This window comes from Muntiacus reevesi, chromosome 3, assembly GCF_963930625.1.
Source record: "Muntiacus reevesi chromosome 3, mMunRee1.1, whole genome shotgun sequence".
NCBI lineage: Eukaryota > Metazoa > Chordata > Mammalia > Artiodactyla > Cervidae > Muntiacus > Muntiacus reevesi.
The window spans coordinates 138460168-138480369 of NC_089251.1; the positions used below are offsets into that span (position 1 = coordinate 138460168).

The following is a 20202-nucleotide window of genomic DNA, read 5'->3' on the forward strand; positions in this document are numbered from 1 at the left end:
TAAATTTGATAATATTATGTAAAGGAGCCAAGGAAACTGTAAAGAAGTAAACAAACAAAAGCCCTTAAACTTACACGCTGTCCAAAAGTCTCCTTATTAACATAGTAAAAGATAGTTGTTCCACTCATCACTTAGGATACCCTAAGGATTATGGGGACTTTGTGCCAGAAACAAGGATGAAGACAAAATATTATATGTTTCTTTTTATAAATCACAATATCACAAATTCCAATGAAATTTCCAAAGAAATTAATTGAATGGATGAAAAAAAATTGGGAGTAACCAAGAAAGGTTTAACAAAAAATGTAAAGAGTATGAATTACAAGATATTAATCTGTGTTTTACAACAATATTTAGTAAAGGGTTTAAACAAGAGTTCAGTAGTATAAAATATGAGCTACAAAAGATTCAAGTATTTGCAAATATTTAATATATACATAAAGATCAAGAATCAAATTACTTCAAAGAATATACTAGTCAATAAATAATAGTGGCATAATTGACTTACTCCTCAGGAAAAATTTAATTTAGCCTATCTTAAATTAATATATTTTATTCACCAAATAAAATCAAGATAGATTAAAATTTAAATGCAGAAATATAAAGCCATAAAAGTACTAGAAAAAAATTTGGCTATTTTTTTTTTAACTGACATGGAGTGGAAAAGAACTTTATAAGAATGTAATGGTTCTGAATTTAAAACAATACAAATGTATATCAACAGGTGAGTGAATAAACAAATTGTGATATATTCATATGACAGAATATTACTTAGCAATAAAAAGGAGAAAAGTATTATATTCAATAATTGTGCTGGGTAAAAAGAGTATGTTTTCACTTATACGAAATTCTGGAAAATTGCAAACTAACCTACTGTTACAGAAAGAAGATCAGTGGCTGCCTGAAAATGAAGAAAGAGTGGGGTTCAGGAGCGGGAAAATTGCAATGGGCACAAGGACATTTTAAAGGGTGATGGGTATGTTCATTATCTTGATTATGGTGATGTTTTCACAAGTGTATATGACAGTATATAATAAGGCACAGAGTGACTGGAGCTGTAACATTGGGATTTCATTTAATTCTGACTTTGAATAGATAAGAATCCATGTTATACTTTCAGTAGTAGCCATATAATAGAAAACTCCTTCCAAAAGAAGAAACAAGGAGATTAGAGAAAATACAATCAGTTGACAGAGAAGGAAAAACATAAACATAAAATACAGAAGTATATAAAAAGTATAAAATAAAATAAAATGGAAAATATAAATCCAAAATGTCAGTTATCAAAATGAATACTGAATACATTAATGGGATAAAAGACAAGAATGTTTACAGTGGATTTACAAAACAAGGTTTAGTCACATTTTAATTAAGAAATAAAATCCTAATATTTGAGGACACAGAAAGTTAGGAAGGGAGAGAATAGGTATAGATACGTAAATATAATTGAAAGGAAGTTGGTGTAACAATAATAAAAAAAAAAACTTTGGGGTAGAAAGTATTGTTAGGGGAAGCACACTGATTGAAACCACCCACCCTGGCCAGGCACCATAGCAACCATTTGCGTGAGTTGTTTTATGACAGGAGGTCCTGCTAAGGAATAGGGAACTAATATGCCTCCACCAACCGGAAGAGTTCCGGAAAGGTCAAAAGGAGACACCACATGTCCGACCTCCTCCCAGAATCCTTCTCTCTGACATCCATTTTGACTGAACAAGGCGTGCACCACCAGGAAGAACTCTGAGTCAGAATGATTGGCTAAAGACAAACCAGAAATTAATCCCATCACCATAAAACCCAAGACTGCAAGCCATGTGACAGAGCTGTTCTCCTGGGTTCCCTTAGCCTCCTTCCCTCCACCCGGGCGCCCTTTCCCAAAAAAATCTCCTGCTTTGTCAGCACATGTGTCTCCTCAGACAATTCATTTCTGAGTGCTAGACAAGAGCCCAGTTTTGGAAAGGGTCCCCTTTCCTACCATAGTATTATTAGGTATAAAGATGGTTACCATAATGTTAAAAGGAAAACTAAGCCAAGAAGCTATGCTAATTCTTAACATGTATATACCTAATAAGAATGTTACCAAACACTTAAAGCAAAAGCTAAGAGACATGCAAGGGGAAAATAAACAAACAATAATAGTGGTATTTTCACACACACATTTTTCAAGCAAATAGCAGATCAAGCATACAGAGATGAGTAAGACTATAAGTAAGTTACTGCAGATGGTGACAGAAGCCATGAAATTAAAAGACACTTGCTCCTTGGAAGAAAAGCTATGACCAATCTAGACAGCATATTAAAAAGCAGAGACATTACTTTGCCAACAAAGGTCCGCCTAGTCAAAGCTATGGATTTTCCAGTAGTCATGTATGGATGTGAGAGTTGGAGTATAAAGAAAGCTGAGCACTGAGGAATTGATGCTTTTGAACTGTGGTGTTGGAGAAGACTCTTGCAAGTCCCTTGGACTAGAAGGAGATCGAACCAGTCCATCCTAAAGGAAATCAGTCCCGAATATTCATTGGAAGGACTGATGCTGAAGCTGAAACTCCAACCCGTTGGTCACCTGATGCAAAGAAACAACTCTCTGGAAAAGACTCTGATGCTGGGAAAGATTGATGGCAGGAGGAGAAGGGGACAACAGAGGATGAGATGGTTGTGAGAGGGTAACAGGCAGGAAGGCTAGGGGTCTCCAAACAGAGGAAATACACTGCAAGTGTCAGACATTTTTTCTCTGTCTCTTAAGTGGCAAGAGGAAACAAAATACAAGTGTCAGATTTTTTTCCCTTCTCTATGCAAAATTAAAAGGAGCTTTCTCTTAAAATTCTGTGTTGCCATGACAACACCAGGTTCCACCTGACCTTAACTTTTCTCAAAACTTGAGCTAACCAATGCATTTTTTTTTTAAAAGAAGTGTTTTTCTTAAGCTATGTTAATGAACTATGCATTTACCCTAGACTCAGTCTTTCTTCAAGTGGGTTCCCCATAAGACTCAGAACTGATAAGGGCTCAACAAACCAGTATGTTTTAGTCATACATTGTTCTCTTAATCTATGTTAACAAAACTATATATTTACTTGGAAACCTGCCGTTCTTCAAGATTCATGGCCTGGGATGACTCACCTTGTGCCAATCAAAATGCATGTGGGTGAGGGGCGCGGTGCCACTCTAAGTTTTGAGACATTTCCTTTCTCTAATTAACAGCATGCTGATAGGTATATAACATACTGTTAAAGGCTAACAGGGGAGCACTCTTTCTGCCCCTTTCTGATGTCAGAAACTTTGTCTATCTCTTTTATATTTTAATAAAACTTTATTACACAAAAGCTCTGAGCAATCAAGCCTCATCACTGACCCTGGATTGAATTTTCTCCTCTGGAGGCCAAGAATCCCGGCATCTTTCATGGCTCAGCAACAACCTTTCAATTGGATGTCATCACTGACTTGATGGACATGTGTTTGAGCAAGCTTTGGGAGTTGGTGGTAGACAGGGAAGTCTGGTGTGCTGCAGTCCATGGGGTCGCAAAGAGTCGGACATGACTGAGCAACTGAATTGAACTGAACTGAAGACCATAAGTGATCTGAATACTACACTTAACATTGGTTTTCTTGTACCTTGAAATGTTTACAAATTAAGTCTCAAAAGAAATGGAAAATTCAACATCTCACATAAACCTAGTACTCTAGCCATAGTTGAGTTCCTGTAGAAATTAACAGCAAAAAGATAAAGCTCTAATCAGTTAGCCAATTTAGAAACACACTTTGAAATAACTCATGGGTCAAATAAAAAGCTGCAATGAGAATTTTTAAAATATTACATGGAATGATAATGATTCCACATATGAAAACTTGTGAAATACAGATAAAGTGGAATGAAAAGAACATTTAGAGTATTACAAGACTATTACAGTTTAAAGGAACCATAAGGAAGTAAAAAATAATGAGTAAGTATCCACTGCATTGGCCAAAATGTTTGTTCAGGTTTTTCCCTAAGATGGAATAGAAAAATCTGAATGAAATTCTTGGCCAAGCTAATACTTCAATAAGTTAAAAAAAAAAAAAAAAGAGTAATAAATCCCCAACAGTACAGAAGACAGGAAAGTAAAAGAGGAGCATATACTAATAAAATAGTAAACAAAGGAAAATAGGATTAACAAAATCAAATGTTATTTTTTGACAAAACTAATAAAAATTAATCAAGAAATACAATAAAAGGTGTGATCAAGATACAATCATTGAAAAAGCAGACATAACTAGATATGGTGATGGTTTCAGAAATAGAGGGAAACACTATGATTAATGGGATTAAAGGTTTGAATACCCAGATGAACACATATTTATCCAACTGCACTGAGTCAAGAAGAAATTAAAACCTAAATAAGCCCACCACCTTTAAAAAGGAAATTGTGGTAAATAAAATTTATTTAAAAAATGTATCAAGTCCAGAAAGTTTACAATCAAATTTCATTAAACATTAAGGAAAAGGAAATTTCTAGTTTTATACAAAGTGTTCCAAAGACAGAAAAAGAAGGGGTGTTCATGACACTATTGTAAATTTGCTACTGAAATCAGACAAGAACAGTCAGGAGAGGAAAACTACAAGGCATATTTATGAGCATGGATGTAAAAATAACAAAATATTAACAAACTCTATCCAGCAATGCACAAGTTGGTTTTTCCCCAGGAATTTAAGGATGGCTTACTATTAGAAAGTCTATTAAAGTAATTTACTACCTAAAAAAAATTATAAGAGAACATACCCACATGATTTTCTTAGTAGATATAGAAAACCTTTTATAAAACTTATTATTAACTTATTAAAATCAATAACAAAAATCAGAAACAAGTATAATAACAAGACAATAGTACATTGGCAGAATCAGGCAAACAGGGAGATGCAATAGAATGGAGAACCAAAATTATACTCTCACATATGTGTACACTGACCCTAATACTCAATAAAGTTACACATTTGCAGGAAAATAACCATCCAAGAAATGGTGAGAGAAAAATTGAGTTATTTATGTGGTAGAACAAAATCCTTATTTCATACCATCATGTATCAAAAAAAAGAAAAAGGCAACTTTAGATGAACTAGAGACTTTGAAAAGCCAAAACAGACACTAAGAATATTTATGACCTAGTATGACAGGATCCCAGGGGCCGGGTGGCTCAGTGTTAAAGAATCTGTCTGCCAATGCAGGAGACATGGCTTCTATCCGCGGGTCAGGAAGAACTCCTGGAGAAAGCAATGGCCACCCACGCCAGTATTCTTGCCTGGGAAGCCCCATGGGCAGAGGAGCCTGGAGGGGTACAGTCAGTGGGGAGTCACAGCGTTGGACGTAAGTGAGTATGGGTGAAAGGATTCTTAAAGAAGATAACATCCCCAACTATTTTAAGAGAGGACTGATAAATCTGACTATTTCAAATGTGAAGCCTCTATTAAAAACATAAACAAACTGAAAAGTTTACTAAATGTAAAACATAATTGCGATGTATTTAGCCTGCAAAGGATTAGTCTTCTTCCTAATAAAGAATGCTTTTAAGACAGAAAGAAGACAAATAGCTCAAATGGGGCAAAGGGTATGGAAGGAAATTTCACCAGAAAGAAAACATAAAGAGGGAATAAACATAAGAGAGACTTCACTTTGTGAATAGTCAGGAAAATGTAGACTTAGACCACAATGGGATACCACTTCACACTCAACAGATCTGTGAGACTACAGAAAACTGAAGACATGAGTATTACTGAGGGTAAAAATACTTGGGAATACTCATACACTGCTGGCAGATTCTCTCAGGGTGCAGCTTGGCAGTATCTAGTCAAGGCCATGGTTTTTCCAGTGGTCATGTATGGATGTGAGAGTTGGATGGTGAAGAAAGCTGAGTGCAGAAGAATTGATGCTTTTGAACTGTGGTGTTGGAGAAGACTCTTGAGAGTCCCTTGGACTGCAAGGAGATCCAACCAGTCCATCCTAAAGGAGATCAGTCCTGGGTGTTCATTGGAGGGACTGATGCTGAAGCTGAAACTCCAATACTTTGGCCACCTTATGTGAAGGGTTGACTCATTAGAAGAGACCCTGATGCTGGGAGGGATTGGGGGGCAGGAGGAGAAGGGGATGACAGAGGATGAGATGGTTGGACAGCATCACCGACTTGATGGACATGAGTTTGAGTAAACTCCGGGAGTTGGTGATGGACAGGGAGACCTGGCGTGCTGTGATTCATGGGGTCGCAAAGTGTCGGACATGACTGAGAGACTGAACTGAACTGAACTGAAGTGAGTCGACTTTAGTCCCTACCTTATGATCCAGAAATTCTACCTTAGAAAAATTCTTGCTCATGTACACAGGAAGATATGCATAAGAATGTTTGTTGCAGCAATTTTGTTACAATAAAAAACTACAGAACATTTTCAAAGTCAGCCAAAGGAGAATGGGCAAATAAATGCTGGTAGTATATACATTTAACAAACATGAATTAGGTGTTACATGATCTATCAGATTGGGGTGCTTGTAATGTTCTGTTTTATCTGGGTGCTAATTACTCTAGCGTATTCACCTGGGAAAATACATGAAGCTAACCACTTCAGTGTTGTGTACTTTTCTCTGTTTTTAGAGAATTTCAGCCAACTAAGACCCTGAACTTTCTCAATATGGACTAAAAATCCACTACTTATGTATACAGAAAGTCTATTCATATATATACTATATATATTTTGTATGATATACACATTTTTATACAGAACTCTGTATATACATTATATATAAAATATAAATATATAATGAATATATAATGTAAATATTTATATATGTAATTTGGGAGGCAGTATATCTCTTATTTGCCTCCAACCCCTGCTCCCTGACCCCATCCACTCTCCTCCTTTCTCCACCTCCATGTCTGGAAAGATTGGTCTGTACAGACTGTACAGGAGGCTCCCAGGCTTTTGGCTCCAGGATGAATTCTGCAGAAGGAGGCTCCCACAGGATGTGGGAAGGGAAAAGGACACCGATTCCTTCCCCAGACTCCTCCCTCCCAGAGATCTGCTTATGGCTGTCATAGAAGGTCACAGATCTTATTAATCACCCTCCACAGAGTTCCCCACAGCTGCTCTGCCCCTTTGCCCCTCAAAGAGGGGGGTAGGGAGAAGGGGAGTTAGTAAAAATGAAAAACTCCCAAGTCTTATCCCAAACTTACTAAGCCACTGTTGCTGGCAGTACGACATAGGAGTCTTTATATCTCCAGGTAATCTTTTTTTCCTTATTGAAATATACTTGATTTAAAATGTTAGATTCAAGTGCACAGCAAAATGATTCAGTTTTCTATTATAGATTATTACAAGATGTTAAATACAATTCCCTGTGTTATACAAGAAATCCTTGTTGCTTGTCTATTTTACATATAGCAGTTTATATCTGTTCATCCTATACTCCTAATTTCTCCAGGTAATTCTTAAATAATTTTAATAAGATTGGAGGACAATTGCCCTTGAGAAACAAATAATGCATGACTTTTGTACTTGTAAGCCAACATCCAAAACAATTCCTACATGGAAGCACTAACTGGAATGATATGTTGACAGTTTTGTCTCCCTGAGGGTGCCAGATGATTATATTTATGTCTACACACAAAGTTTATTTGACTGAAAGTAATTACTAATGTACAGTTGAATCTCATAGTCATTAACTACTTTCTAACAGATAAGGTCAACTGATAATCAGACATATAACAGTAAAACTCCCACCGATAAAGAGCTGCACTCAGAGACTAAAAATGAGTCTGTAACTTAGGCAATCAAAATTTACTAAGTAAATTCACATTTCAATTGCCTAATATTTAAAGAAACTCTATTTGAAACAAAAATGATATTAACAGCTCTTTCTATAGCAAATATTATAACATGAAGTACCTCAATTTTAAATGTTACTCAAGTACTAGTTTATGTGGCTTAAAGTGTGAGTTACACTGGGGTGAATAATTAACAAAGGGCAAGAATAAACAATAATTTTTCACTTAGGTCAGAAGTATCAGACAATCAACTTGTCACTAAATAACCAATAAAAGTTATTGTAATTAACTAATTATAATTAACTGTTTACCTAATTAAATGCGAGAAAGAAACTCACTTGAGTCAAGATGATATGAAAGTAGCTCACTATATAATATGATAGAAGAGTTCTTTCCAACCTTAATATTCTATGATTCTGTAAGTTATTTTGTAGGAAAAAAATGAAAACTTTCTAAAAGGATGAATATCAGTTTTATTCTAAATGTTATATGCAAAAGTAATGAAGAGGAGTATATATACAAAAAAATAATGCTTATAATGCTTATATCTACCTGATAAGCTCATGGATGATTTTCAATTTTTAAAAAATATTTGATACCTTAAAACTTTTTCCATAATAAGCATATACTTCTTTGATATGCATAGAATACATTATGACAAAAAAGGGTATCAAAAAAAGATAGGAATTGTCTTAGTATATTTTCCAAGCAACTATGGCTTTAAGGAAAGCAAGTTATTATTAATTAGTGTTGGGAGATGCAAGTAGAGTGCATCTGAAGCAGCAAAACACTTTAGAAATAATAGATAATCTATGGAGGCAGAGAACTGTGGAAATTAGTCCTGACCCCGTGCAGTACTTAATGAAGCAGAAATTAACTCGATGTATATGGTAATTAAAGATGAAATCTGACATTAATTTTAAAAAACTAGCTATCTCTTCTATGATTGCAGAGTTCCATAAAGAGTGATGCTTGGCTCAGTCAAGGTCAGGACAAAAGAGATGGTGAATTGGATTTCTTTGATAAAAGCAGATAGCTTTTGTTCCTAACATATTCACATTGTTTTGTTAATAAAGTTCTCTTTATTTCTGATTAATACATAACTCCTCCAATGAAGACACATTAGAATTAGCATTTTCTGAAAAGTCTACCTTGTACATCATTTCCATGGCAACCAGCCACTGCAGCTAGGCAAAGAGGAGGCATAATTCATTTTTCTAAAGTGCCACTGATTCCCACATGTAGTTTTATGTGTGCTATGGGTGACTGTGTATATATATGTATACCAAAGAATGCATATATAGATAGATGATTGAGTGGGCAATATTCAAAAATGGGAAAAAACAAAGTCCTTTTACAAAGAGGAACTTTGAACATCATTGTTATCTTTGTCTTTACCGGCAAATCAAAATAAAGCCATTAACAACCAATTTTATCAGAGGAAAAAAGATCATATGCTATTTATATTTGCAAATTTCTATGCTTACTATGGTTGAGAAAAATTATGCAGGAAATTTAAGTTTCTGGGTATTTTATGACCTCAATATTTCACCCTAACATTGTTTCACAATTTTTTAAAGTCAGGCAGAGGCACAGTATTATATTTTTCTTTTCTTTTTTTTTTTTTTCCACAGTATTATATTTGAGGTAAGAAATCACATTTAAATTAAACTCCTTGGAATATGTATAACAGAATTAGTGAAGGAGGCATATGAAGATCCTTAATAACATAATAAAAATATAGACATACAGTCATCTATATATATATCTCTATACATAAAATGATGGTTACATTGTTATCATTATTGTTTATTAAAATTAGCCTTCAAAATAGCCCTCAATACCTGCCTCCTAGTATTCACAACCCTGTGCAATGTCCTCTCACACTATACTAAGATTGATTGGTGTGATACACAGAATATAGAAGAATTGATGGCATTTACCTTGGTAATTAGGTTATAAAAGAGTCTGAAGATTCCATCTGGAGATTAGGTTACAATAGACAGTGAAGCTTCCATCTTGGATCCTCATTCACTTTCTTGGATAATGTGTTTTGGGGGAAGCCAGTTGCCCCATGTCAACAGAAGCTCTTTGAAGAAGCCCCAGTGTTGAAGAACTAAACCCTTTGGTCAACAGCTAGATGAATCACATTGAAAGCAGACTCTCCAGCCCATTCAAGTCTTCAGATGACAGCAGATCTGGCTTGTTATTGAGAGACCCTGAGCCACAGTCATTTAGCTAAGTGGTTTCTGGATATGTGATCCTCAGAAACTGTGTGAGATAATAAATGTCTTTCATTTTAAGCTGCTAAGAAATTTTGGTAACTTGTATTGCAATTGTTAGCTAATGCAGATTTTGGTATCGAAAATAAGCATGGAGAAAGAAGTGTCAAGTGAAAAATTGAGAAAGGTGAGCTTGGGCATGAATGACCATGAAGACTTAGGTACGATGACTAAGGAGTTTGAAATATATCCTAAAAACTATACATGGCCACTGAGGATTTGTTAACAAGGGAATATAATGATGAGATATGCATTTTAAATTACTTTTGTAACATTATATAGGTAATGGACTAAAAGGAGGCAACACTGAATATAGAGATATCATTATGATAACCTACAGAAATCCAAATAAGAAATGATAAGGATCTGAACTAAGTTAGTGACTCTAAGTTTGGAGAGGAGGAGAGGATTTGAGAGAGATTAAGAAGGCAGGATGTAAAGGTCTTGGAAGGGAGTAAACCTCACATTATTGACTAGGATGTCTGGGTTGATAGTGGTACCATCTACTGAAATACAGGAGGCAGGAGAATGCATTTGGTTTTAGACAGACTGAGTTTGAGGTACCTTGGAGGAACAAGAAGAGCTTTCTATCAGTCTCTTGATAACATGGGTTTGGAGCTTTAAAGAGTTGTCTAGGTTAAATGTAAAGGTTTGAGGGTCATCTATCTACTACTGTGGGCAGGAATCCCTTAGAAGAAATGGAGTAGCCATCATAGTCAACAAAAGAGTCCAAAATGGACTACTTAGATGCAACCTCAAAAATAACAGACTGATCTCTGTTCGTTTCCAAGGCAAACCATTCAATATCACAGTAATTCAAGTCTATGCCCCAACCAGTAATGCTGAAGAAGCTGAAGTTGAACAGTTCTATGAAGACCTACAAGACCTTTTAGAACTAACACCAAAAAAGATACCCTTTTCATTATGGGGGATTGGAATGCAAAAGAAGGAAGTCAAGAAACACCTGGAGTAACAGGCAAATTTGGCCTTGGAGTACAGAATGAAGCAGGGCAAAGGCTAACAGAGTTCTGCCAAGAGAACACACTGGTCATAGCAAACACCCTCTTCCAACAACACAGAAGAAGACTCTACACATGGACATCACCAGATGGTCAACACTGAAATCAGATTGATTATATTCTTTGCAGCCAAAGATGGAGAAGCTCTACACAGTCAGCAAAAACAAGACTGGGAGCAGACTGTAGCTCAGATCATGAACTCCCTATTGCCAAATTCAGACTTAAATTGAAGAAAGTGGGGAAAACCACTAGACTATTCAGGTATGACCTAAATCAAATCCCTTATGACTATACAGTGCAAGTGAGAAATAGATTTAAGGGACAGACAGAGTGCCTGATGAATTATGGACAGAGGTTCATGACATTGTACAGGAGACAGGGGGCAAGACCATTCCCAAAAAAAGAAATGCAAAAAAGCAAAATGGCTGTCTGAGGAGGCCTTACAAATAGCTGTGAGAAGAAGAGAAGTGAAAAGCAAAGGAGAAAAGGAAAGATATACCCATTTGAATGCAGAGTTCCAAAGAATAGCAAGGAGAGATAAGAAAGCCTTCCTCAGTGACCAAGGCAAAGAAATAGAGGAAAACAATAGAATGGGAAAGACTAGAGATCTCTTTGAGAAAATTAGAGATAGCAAGGGAATATTTCATGCAAAGATGGGCTCAATGAAGGACCGAAATGGTATGGACCTAACAGAAGCAGAAGATATTAAGAAGAGGTGACAAGAATACACAGAAGAACTGTACAAAAAGTATCTTCATAACCCAGACAATCATGATGTAATCACTGCCACTCACCTAGAGCCAGACACCCTGGAATGTGAAGTCAGGTGGGCCTTAGAAAGCATCACTATGAACAAAGCAAGAGGAGGTGATGAAATTCCAGTGGAGCTATTTAAAATCCTAAAAGATGATGCTGTGAAAGTGCTTCACTCAATATGCCAGTAAATTTGGAAAACTCAGCAGTGGCCACAGGGCTGGAAAAGGCCAGTAATCATTCCAATCCCAAAGAAAGGCAATGACAAAGAATGCTCAAACTACTGCACAATTGTTCCCATCTCACATGCTAGTAAAATAATGCTCAAAATTCTCCAAGCCAGGCTTCAGCAATATGTGAACCATGAACTTCCAGATGTTCAGGCTGGTTTTAGAAAATGCAGAGGAACCAACAATCAAATGGTCAACATCTGCTGGATCATCGAAAAAGCAAGAGAGTTCCAGAAAAACATCTCTTTCTGCTTTATTGACTATGCCAAAGCCTTTGACTGTGTGGATCACAATAAACTCTGGAAAATTCTGAAAGAGATGGGAATACCAGACCACCTGACCCACCTCTTGAGAAACCTGTATGCAGGTCAGGAAGCAACAGTTAGAACTGGACATGGAACAACAGACTGGTTCCAAATAGGAAAAAGAGTACATCAAGGCTGTATATTGTCCCCCTGCTTATTTAACTTATATGCAGAGTACATCATGAGACACACTGGGCTGGATGAAGCACAAGCTGGAATCAAGATTGTTGGGAGAAATATCAATAACCTCAGATATGCAGATGACACCACCCTAATGGCAGAAAGTGAAGAAGAACTAAAGAGCCTCTTGATGAAAGTGAAAGAGGAGAGTGAAAAAGTTGGCTTAAAGCTCAACATTTAGAAAACTAAGATCATGGCATCTCGTCCCATCACTTCATGGCAAATAGATGGAGAAACAGTGGAAACCATAGCTGACTTTATTTTTCTGGACTCTAAAATCACTGCAGATTTGGATTGCAGCCATGAAATTAAAAGACACTTGCTCCTCGGAAGGAAAGTTATGACCAACCTAGATTGCATATTAAAAAGCAGAGACATTACTTTGCCAACAAAGATCCATCTAGTCAAGACTATGGTTTTTCCAGTAGTCATGTATGGATGTGAGAATTGGACTGTGAGGAAAGCTGAGTGCCAAAGAATTGATGCTTTTGAACTGTGGTGTTGAAGAAGACTCTTGAGAGTCCCTTGGACTGCAAGGAGATCCAACCAGTCCATCCTAAAGGAGATCAGTCCTGGGTGTTCATTGGAGGGATTGATGTTGAAACTGAAACTCCAGTACTTTGGCCACCTGTTGCGAAGAGCTGACTCATTTGAAAAGACCCTGATGCTGGGAAAGATTGAGGGCAGGAGGAGAAGGGGACGACAGAGGATGAGATGGTTGGATGGCATCACTGACTCAATGGACATGGGTTTGGGTGGACTCCGGGAGTTGGTGATGGACAGGGAGGCCTGGCTTGCTGCGGTTTATGGGGTCACCAAGAGTCCAACACGACTGAACGACTGAACTGAACTGAACATACAGTGAGTGATTGAAACTATGGCGCAAATAAAGACTACTCAGAGGGAGAATGTGGGAGGAGAGGGAAACACCAACAGTAAGAAGAGGGCCATGGAGGAGAAGCCAAAGGAAAAGTCTGCAAAGATTCAGCTTGAAAGGTAAGGGGAAGGAAACCAGCATAACATGCAAAAGAAGAGGAGAAAGTGACAGGAAGGATAGAATGGCCATGCGGGTTAAAGTACTGAAAGATCCAAGTAGGTCAGAACCAAATACAGACTGAGTTTCAGGTCTATTGGGAGAGGTCAGGGATGGTGATGTTAAGCATTTGTTCCCCAAAATGACCAATGATGGCAAAGAACCACAACACTTCCTCCTTTAATTTAATGAGGGATTAAAAACAAAGAGGCTTCCATAAAAACATAAATCAGAAGATGGGTAGTTTGCTATAGGAACCACTGTGCTCCACCTAAAGACCAGTCTTCTTGTGGAAGAGTAGTGAAGAGTGTAGACCATGCAACTGTCTACATTAAGCTCAAATCTAGATCTGCTTTCTAGCTGTGTGTCCTTGAATGAGTCATTTAATCTCTCTATGCTTCAGTTCCTCATCTTTAAAACAAGAATAGTGTCTTCTTTGTGCAGCTGTTGTGAAGATTAGATTTATTCACTTATTCAGTGCCCTTCATTAGGGCCATGTGCCAGGCACTAGAAATAAAGCAATGAATAAAAGATATTTGGTCTCTTGCTCATGCATTTTACAGTCCAGTGAAGGAGATAACTATTAGACAACTAGTCTATTAGCTGTTGTCTAATCTATTAGACAACACAGGTCTTTGGATTATGGTTGCCATTTGTACTGTAAGAGAACACAGGGAGTTCTGTGATCAGATTTAAAATTTGCCAAAGCTTTTTTAGGAAGTAAGGAAATGATATTTAAATTGAGTCTTGAAGAATGAGGAGCTGGTTAAGTAAAGAGAGATGGAAGAACCATCCAGGCAGATGGAAAAACATACTCCAAATCTCAGAGCTAAAGAGGAAGTACATTGCATGTGAAGAACTCAAAAGACATTGGAGTTGAGTGATAGGATGTGAGTAATTGCCTGATGTCAGACAGGAGAACTTGATAGCAGCCAGATAGTGTGGAGCTTTGAGGGGTATTTCAAGGATTTTGAATTTTATCTTGATACCAGTGGGCAGCCATTGAAAAAGTTAAAGTATGGGAGTGGCATGATTAAGTTTTTCATGACTGTATATCCTTTATTGGGCAGTTACAAGAGTAAATAAGAGGAGACTAGTAAGCAGGCTCTTGCAGGACTCCAGGCAGGAGGTGATGCGTGTCTTGGACAGTATGGTGGGGGCCACAGACATAGGTAGAAGAAAGCAGGTTCAGAATACTTTCATACATGATTTTTCTCAGTCTTCCTCCTGTCATAAATTTAATAGCTACTCACAGAATTATTCAAGCCAAAACCTTAAGTTATGCTTGATTCTTTCCTTTTTCTCACTCTTCACATCCAGTCACGGCAGCTCTATCTTAAAAATGTCCCAACCGCAGCCTCACCTCAGCCTTTCTACCCTCACTACCTCCACCCTAACCAAGCCACCTGGTCTCCCACCCCGACCATGGCGAGTGTCTCCTAACTAACCTCTGTGTCTGCTTTTCTTTCCAACTCTATTCTCATAAGCCATCTGGAGTGATCTTTAAGAGGTATAATTCAGTGACATTACACTCCACTGCTCAAACAACTTCAATGACTTTTCATCACACCTGGAACAAAATTCAGATTTCTGACCATGGCCTCCTGGCTGCTCCCTGATCTGACTGCTTATGGCCTCTCTGGCTTGATTCCCTCACCTTGCCCACTTGCTCATCACTAGCCCCTGGTCACACTGGCCTTCCCTCCATTCCTGGAATACGGTGAACTTATTCCCACTTCAAAGCCTTTAGGCTTGTTCCCTCTGCCTGGGTTGCTCTTCCCAGATCTTCCTGAGGCCATCTCCTCCATATTATTTAGGTGTCTAAGAGAAAGAGCCCACCCCGTCCTGTTTGCCTTCTTATTCTTAAACTGAAAATAATTTATTTATGCATTTACTCTCTTTTATCTGTCTGGTGCCGGAAGAAGGTAGATCATTTTAGAACAAAAAGGCAAGTTAATACTGAGAGGAAATATCTATGGATCTTTTTCCAGGGTGGGGAGAGTTATAAAGACTTGTATTCAGAATACATAAAAGCTCTTACAATTCAATAATAAGAGGACAAATGACCCAGTTAAAACTTGGGCAAAATGTTTAAATAGATATTTCACCTAAGAAGAAATACTCAAATAGCTTATAAAGACATGAAAATATACTTAACATCATTGCTCACTAGGAAGATATAAATTAAAACCACAGTCAGATCCCACATCACACCCACTAGAAAGGCTATAATAAAACAACAATAGCACATTCTGTCAAGGATATAAAGAAAAATGGAGATATTTTTGGTGGGAAGGTAAAATGGTATAGCCATTTTTCAAAACAGTTGGATAGTTCTCAAAAAAGAATTAGACTTAAATTTACCATACAACCCAGCAATTTCATTCCCAGGTGTCTATCCAACAGAATTAAAAACATTTGTTCATCCAAAAATTTATATATAATGTTCGTCAAAGTATTATTCACAATAGACAAAAAGTTATAAACAACCCAAACACCTGTCAACTGATGCAAGGATAAACAAAATGTAGTACATCCAAATAACAGAATATTGTTGTACGGATATATTGCAGCAATAAAGAAGAATGAACTATTGACATATGAAATGATCTAAAACACCATGCTAAAGGAAAGAAGTCAAATACTGTTAAAAGACCACACATGGTATAATTCCACTTATTTGGAGTATCCAGAATTGCAACCATATATAGACAAAAAGCATGATAAGAGATCATTCAGATCAGGGTGTGGGAATGGCAGTGGCTGAGATAGAGGGGATATTTGGGGCGGGGGGAGGTTATAGAAGTGTTCTGAAACTGAAGTGTGTTGATAGTTGCAGAAGTTTGGAAATTTGTTAAAAGCCATTAAAGGGTACACTTAAAAGGGTGAATTTTATGGTATATAAATTATACTTCAATAAAGGTATTTTAAACATACCTCCTTTTAAAACACTATCCATTAGACAGTAACCTTATTTGAAAACAGGTATATACAAATGGTCTCCTCCCCTGTTAACTGGAGTTTATGGATGGCCACAAAGGCAAACCTCATTAATTTCATCAGGGAGCAGGAAGAAGTGGACTAATGTTTGTCCCTAGAGAAGGCATTGGTAAGCAAATTCACTATGACACCAGTTAACAGAGGCAGCTTTGGAATGTTCACAAAGAACAGACTTCCGAATTCCCTGTGCATACTTTAGAGGCACCCATTCTTAATACAAGGATCTGCTAGTATAAAGTATTTTTATACATTAAAGTTGATCCTTTCACATTCCTGCAACATAATCTTTTGGTAGCATCATTTGAGCTTCTGCTTTTAAATATTTAAAATATTATTCAATTCAGACATCTCATTAAATCATGTCTTACCACGTCTGCCTGGATGTATTTAAATGAGCTATTTATAACTCATTTCTGGATGTAGTCACCTAATTATACTTTGACCCAGAATATGTATACAAATATCACACATTTACACAATTTAAGAGACAGAGAGGCTATATAAGTAGTTGGAAATGCATATTTAGTTTTGAGGATCTGGAAATACATTTTTGTCCATCATATTGCAGTCATGTACCTGGAGTGTGATGGTCCTCTTTCCTGGGAAGTTTGGGAGGACAGACTTCCATCAAGGGAGTTTCCTCGGTGGCAGCCTGAAATGGTGGCCTTGGGGGAGATGGAATCTGACTGGAACGTTTCACAGACCACCTGGAGTCCCTTTTGGGGTTGGAGATAGTAGATTAGTGGGGTTTTTTTTTCTTCAGGAATATCTTCTAGAATTATCGTATTGTACATACGTTGTTTTCTAAATAAACAAAATTTGCAGCATAAATATGTCATAGACAAAGGGATTTTGCCTTCATCTAAGAAGGAAGAGAAACAGGTTTCTAAAAAGCCCCTATATCATTAGAAGCCTATTAGGCTAAGTACTTTTATGTCCTTTATTTCATTTTGCCCTTGATTCTTTTCTCTTTTCACCTCCATATCCAGTATCTACAGAAGAAGAGCTACAAAACAATAATTCATCAAAGATATGTCAGTACTGAGGTGAATGGAATAGAGGCATGAGGCAGAAAACAAGGGTAAGTGAGAAACAGCTAATCAAATCAAAGCCAAAACATGAAAACAAAAGTGCAAGGTTCAGAGTTTTTCATCATTCATCAGAGAGGAGATGTAAGACATTTTCCCAATTGAATACAATAACCTTTATTTGTAAGCACAAATTCATTTCACTTTATTGACAGAGTAGCTTACTTTAATTACATTTATCTGATAAATGTAATTCTGCCCAATGTGAGATATTTTCCCATCAGTATTACAGATAAATTTCTTTGCTAAAAGACAGATCCACAAAAACTGATCATAGAATTTTACCCCCTTACAATTTCTGTTGTATTTTCATGTAAAATAAGAAAGTATTGTTCAACCATGATGCATAGAGAGAATAGAATACAGGTAGAAGTTTGATAAAATAAGTCTTCTGAATTTGATCAAAGAATCCTTAAGCAAGAACATACTATGTATGTTTCATGTTAGATGCTTTGGAGATATAAAATATATTAGATGAATTTGAGCCTTGAAATCAAGAACTTACAGTTAAGTTTTAAAACAAGTAAACACAGATTATAGCATCATGTTCAATAGAAGTACAATGCAAAAAAAAAAGTACAATGCAAGCCACAAATAGGAGACACATATCTTATTTTTAAAATCGTGAGATGAAATAGGCAAAATTAAAATTTTAACTATATATTCTGTTTAATCCAAAATTTTAATTTCAACATGTCATCAGTAAAAACATTTCTAAGATATTTACATTTACTTCAAAATATGGTGTACATTTTACACTTAACACCAGTTTAGACTATTGGATCAATTCAAAATAGTCATATTTCAGGTGCTCAGTAGCCAAATGGATCTGGTGGCTGTCATACTGGACAGTGCGGGTTAAAGCAATTAGATAAGAGTTTAAGGGAGGTCAAGGTCTAAATTGGTCCCTAAAGGAAAGATACAATTTAGATAGGTGAAGGGAGGAAAGAGCAATCCAGTATGAGGGAATTGTCTGAGCAAAGCCTCAGAGGCTAATGCTGCAAGCCCTGCATCCTGGGAGCAGCGCTTTACTAACTGAAGGGATAATTGAGGTCACCTAAGAAGGAGGATGTTAGGTGGTGGAAGGCACAGAGAACCAGGGAGAGGAGTTTGGTCTTGAGGTGAGGGGACACATTAAAGGCACCTAAGGAGGAAAGGATGCAATAAAAGGGTGGGCCCTTGTATATAATGAGCCTCTGTGGAATGATGAGTTAATAAATAAATGATCCATTAGGAAGATTAATCAGGCTTTATGAACTATATTTATATGAAGTAGGAGAGGCTAGAGGTAGAAAATCCAATCAGGTGGCTCCAGCTGCAATCTACACAGGAGGACCTGGATTTAGAAGATAGCAGTGCATATCTGAGCAACAGAATGAAAAGAAAATATAACTCAGCAAGAAATCAAATGGAGAGGATTAAAAAGACTGAAATGTTGAATTTATGTATTTCATTGTATCTAAGATGTCTTCAGTTATAAGACACTGTTATTTTATGTATGATCTAAAATAAAATTCTGTTAGTTAAGTTCTTAGTAGTGAGGACTTTTTATTTTATAGTTATTAAAAAGGTCTACTTAGCCTTATTTATGCAGATCTTTTGATTATATATCCACCCCATGCATGTGCATTGCTGTTTTTGTGTGACTCTTTGTGACCCTATGGACGGTAATCCACCAGGCTCCTCTGTCCATGGAATTTCCCAGGCAAGAATACTGGAGTGGGTTACCATTTCCTTCTCCAGGGTATCTTCCCAACCCAGGGATCGAACCTACATCTCCTGTATATCCTGCATAGGCAGCTGGATTCTTTACCACTGAGCCACTTGAGAAGTATAAATACATCCCATGTATATGTAAAAAGGAAAATATAAGTGAAATAAATTGGTGTAGGTATTCTTAAAGTGTTTTCACATTTATAAATTTCAACTCAGAGCTGTTGATATATATTTTTCCCACAGAATAATTTATGCTCCATCAAGTGTTATTTCTTATAAGAGTGTTCCACTATCCCCTCTGACATTCTCCTAAGCCACTGACCCTGATTCTGCAAACTTAGATGCCGAAATGATCACATTTTGCTGCACAAGAATGACAATCACATCAAAATTTATACCAGGCAGAGAGATTGTAAGAGGCCAAAGATCATGAAAAATACACTATATTTCAAATGTGTTAAAAGTGAAAAAATTTATATCTGAGAATAGACGAAATATAGCATATAAAGCACAGTGTCTATACTTAACAATTGCTCTGTAGGAGACATATTAAGATGTTAACATTTTCAGTTTTGAGGGTAAAAAGGATGATGATAATGCATAATAATAATAATCCTGGCAATAATGCATGAGTTGGAAAGAGGATCCAATTTTGATGGATAACAGTAAATTGTATTTTCCACATGTTGAACTGAATGTGAAAGCAGGTCATCTAACACATATTAAATTAATGATGGTATACATTTCTATGTGACTTTGAACTACCCTGGCCTTCATTTCTTTCTTTTCTGAATCAAGTAGTGCATGATGA

At 36.7% G+C, this 20202-nt stretch overlaps 1 protein-coding gene across 3 annotated transcripts in view; it reads right to left on the reverse strand.

Moving 5' to 3' along the window:
- UNC80 (unc-80 homolog, NALCN channel complex subunit) overlaps positions 1 to 20202 on the reverse strand; it is a 221106-nt gene that overhangs the window by 183362 nt on the left and 17542 nt on the right. For all 3 annotated transcript variants that reach the window (XM_065927674.1, XM_065927672.1, XM_065927673.1), the window contains exon 7: positions 17164 to 17303. In XM_065927674.1, coding sequence (XP_065783746.1) covers positions 17164 to 17303 — 140 coding nt within the window. The remainder of the gene's footprint in view (positions 1 to 17163; positions 17304 to 20202) is intronic.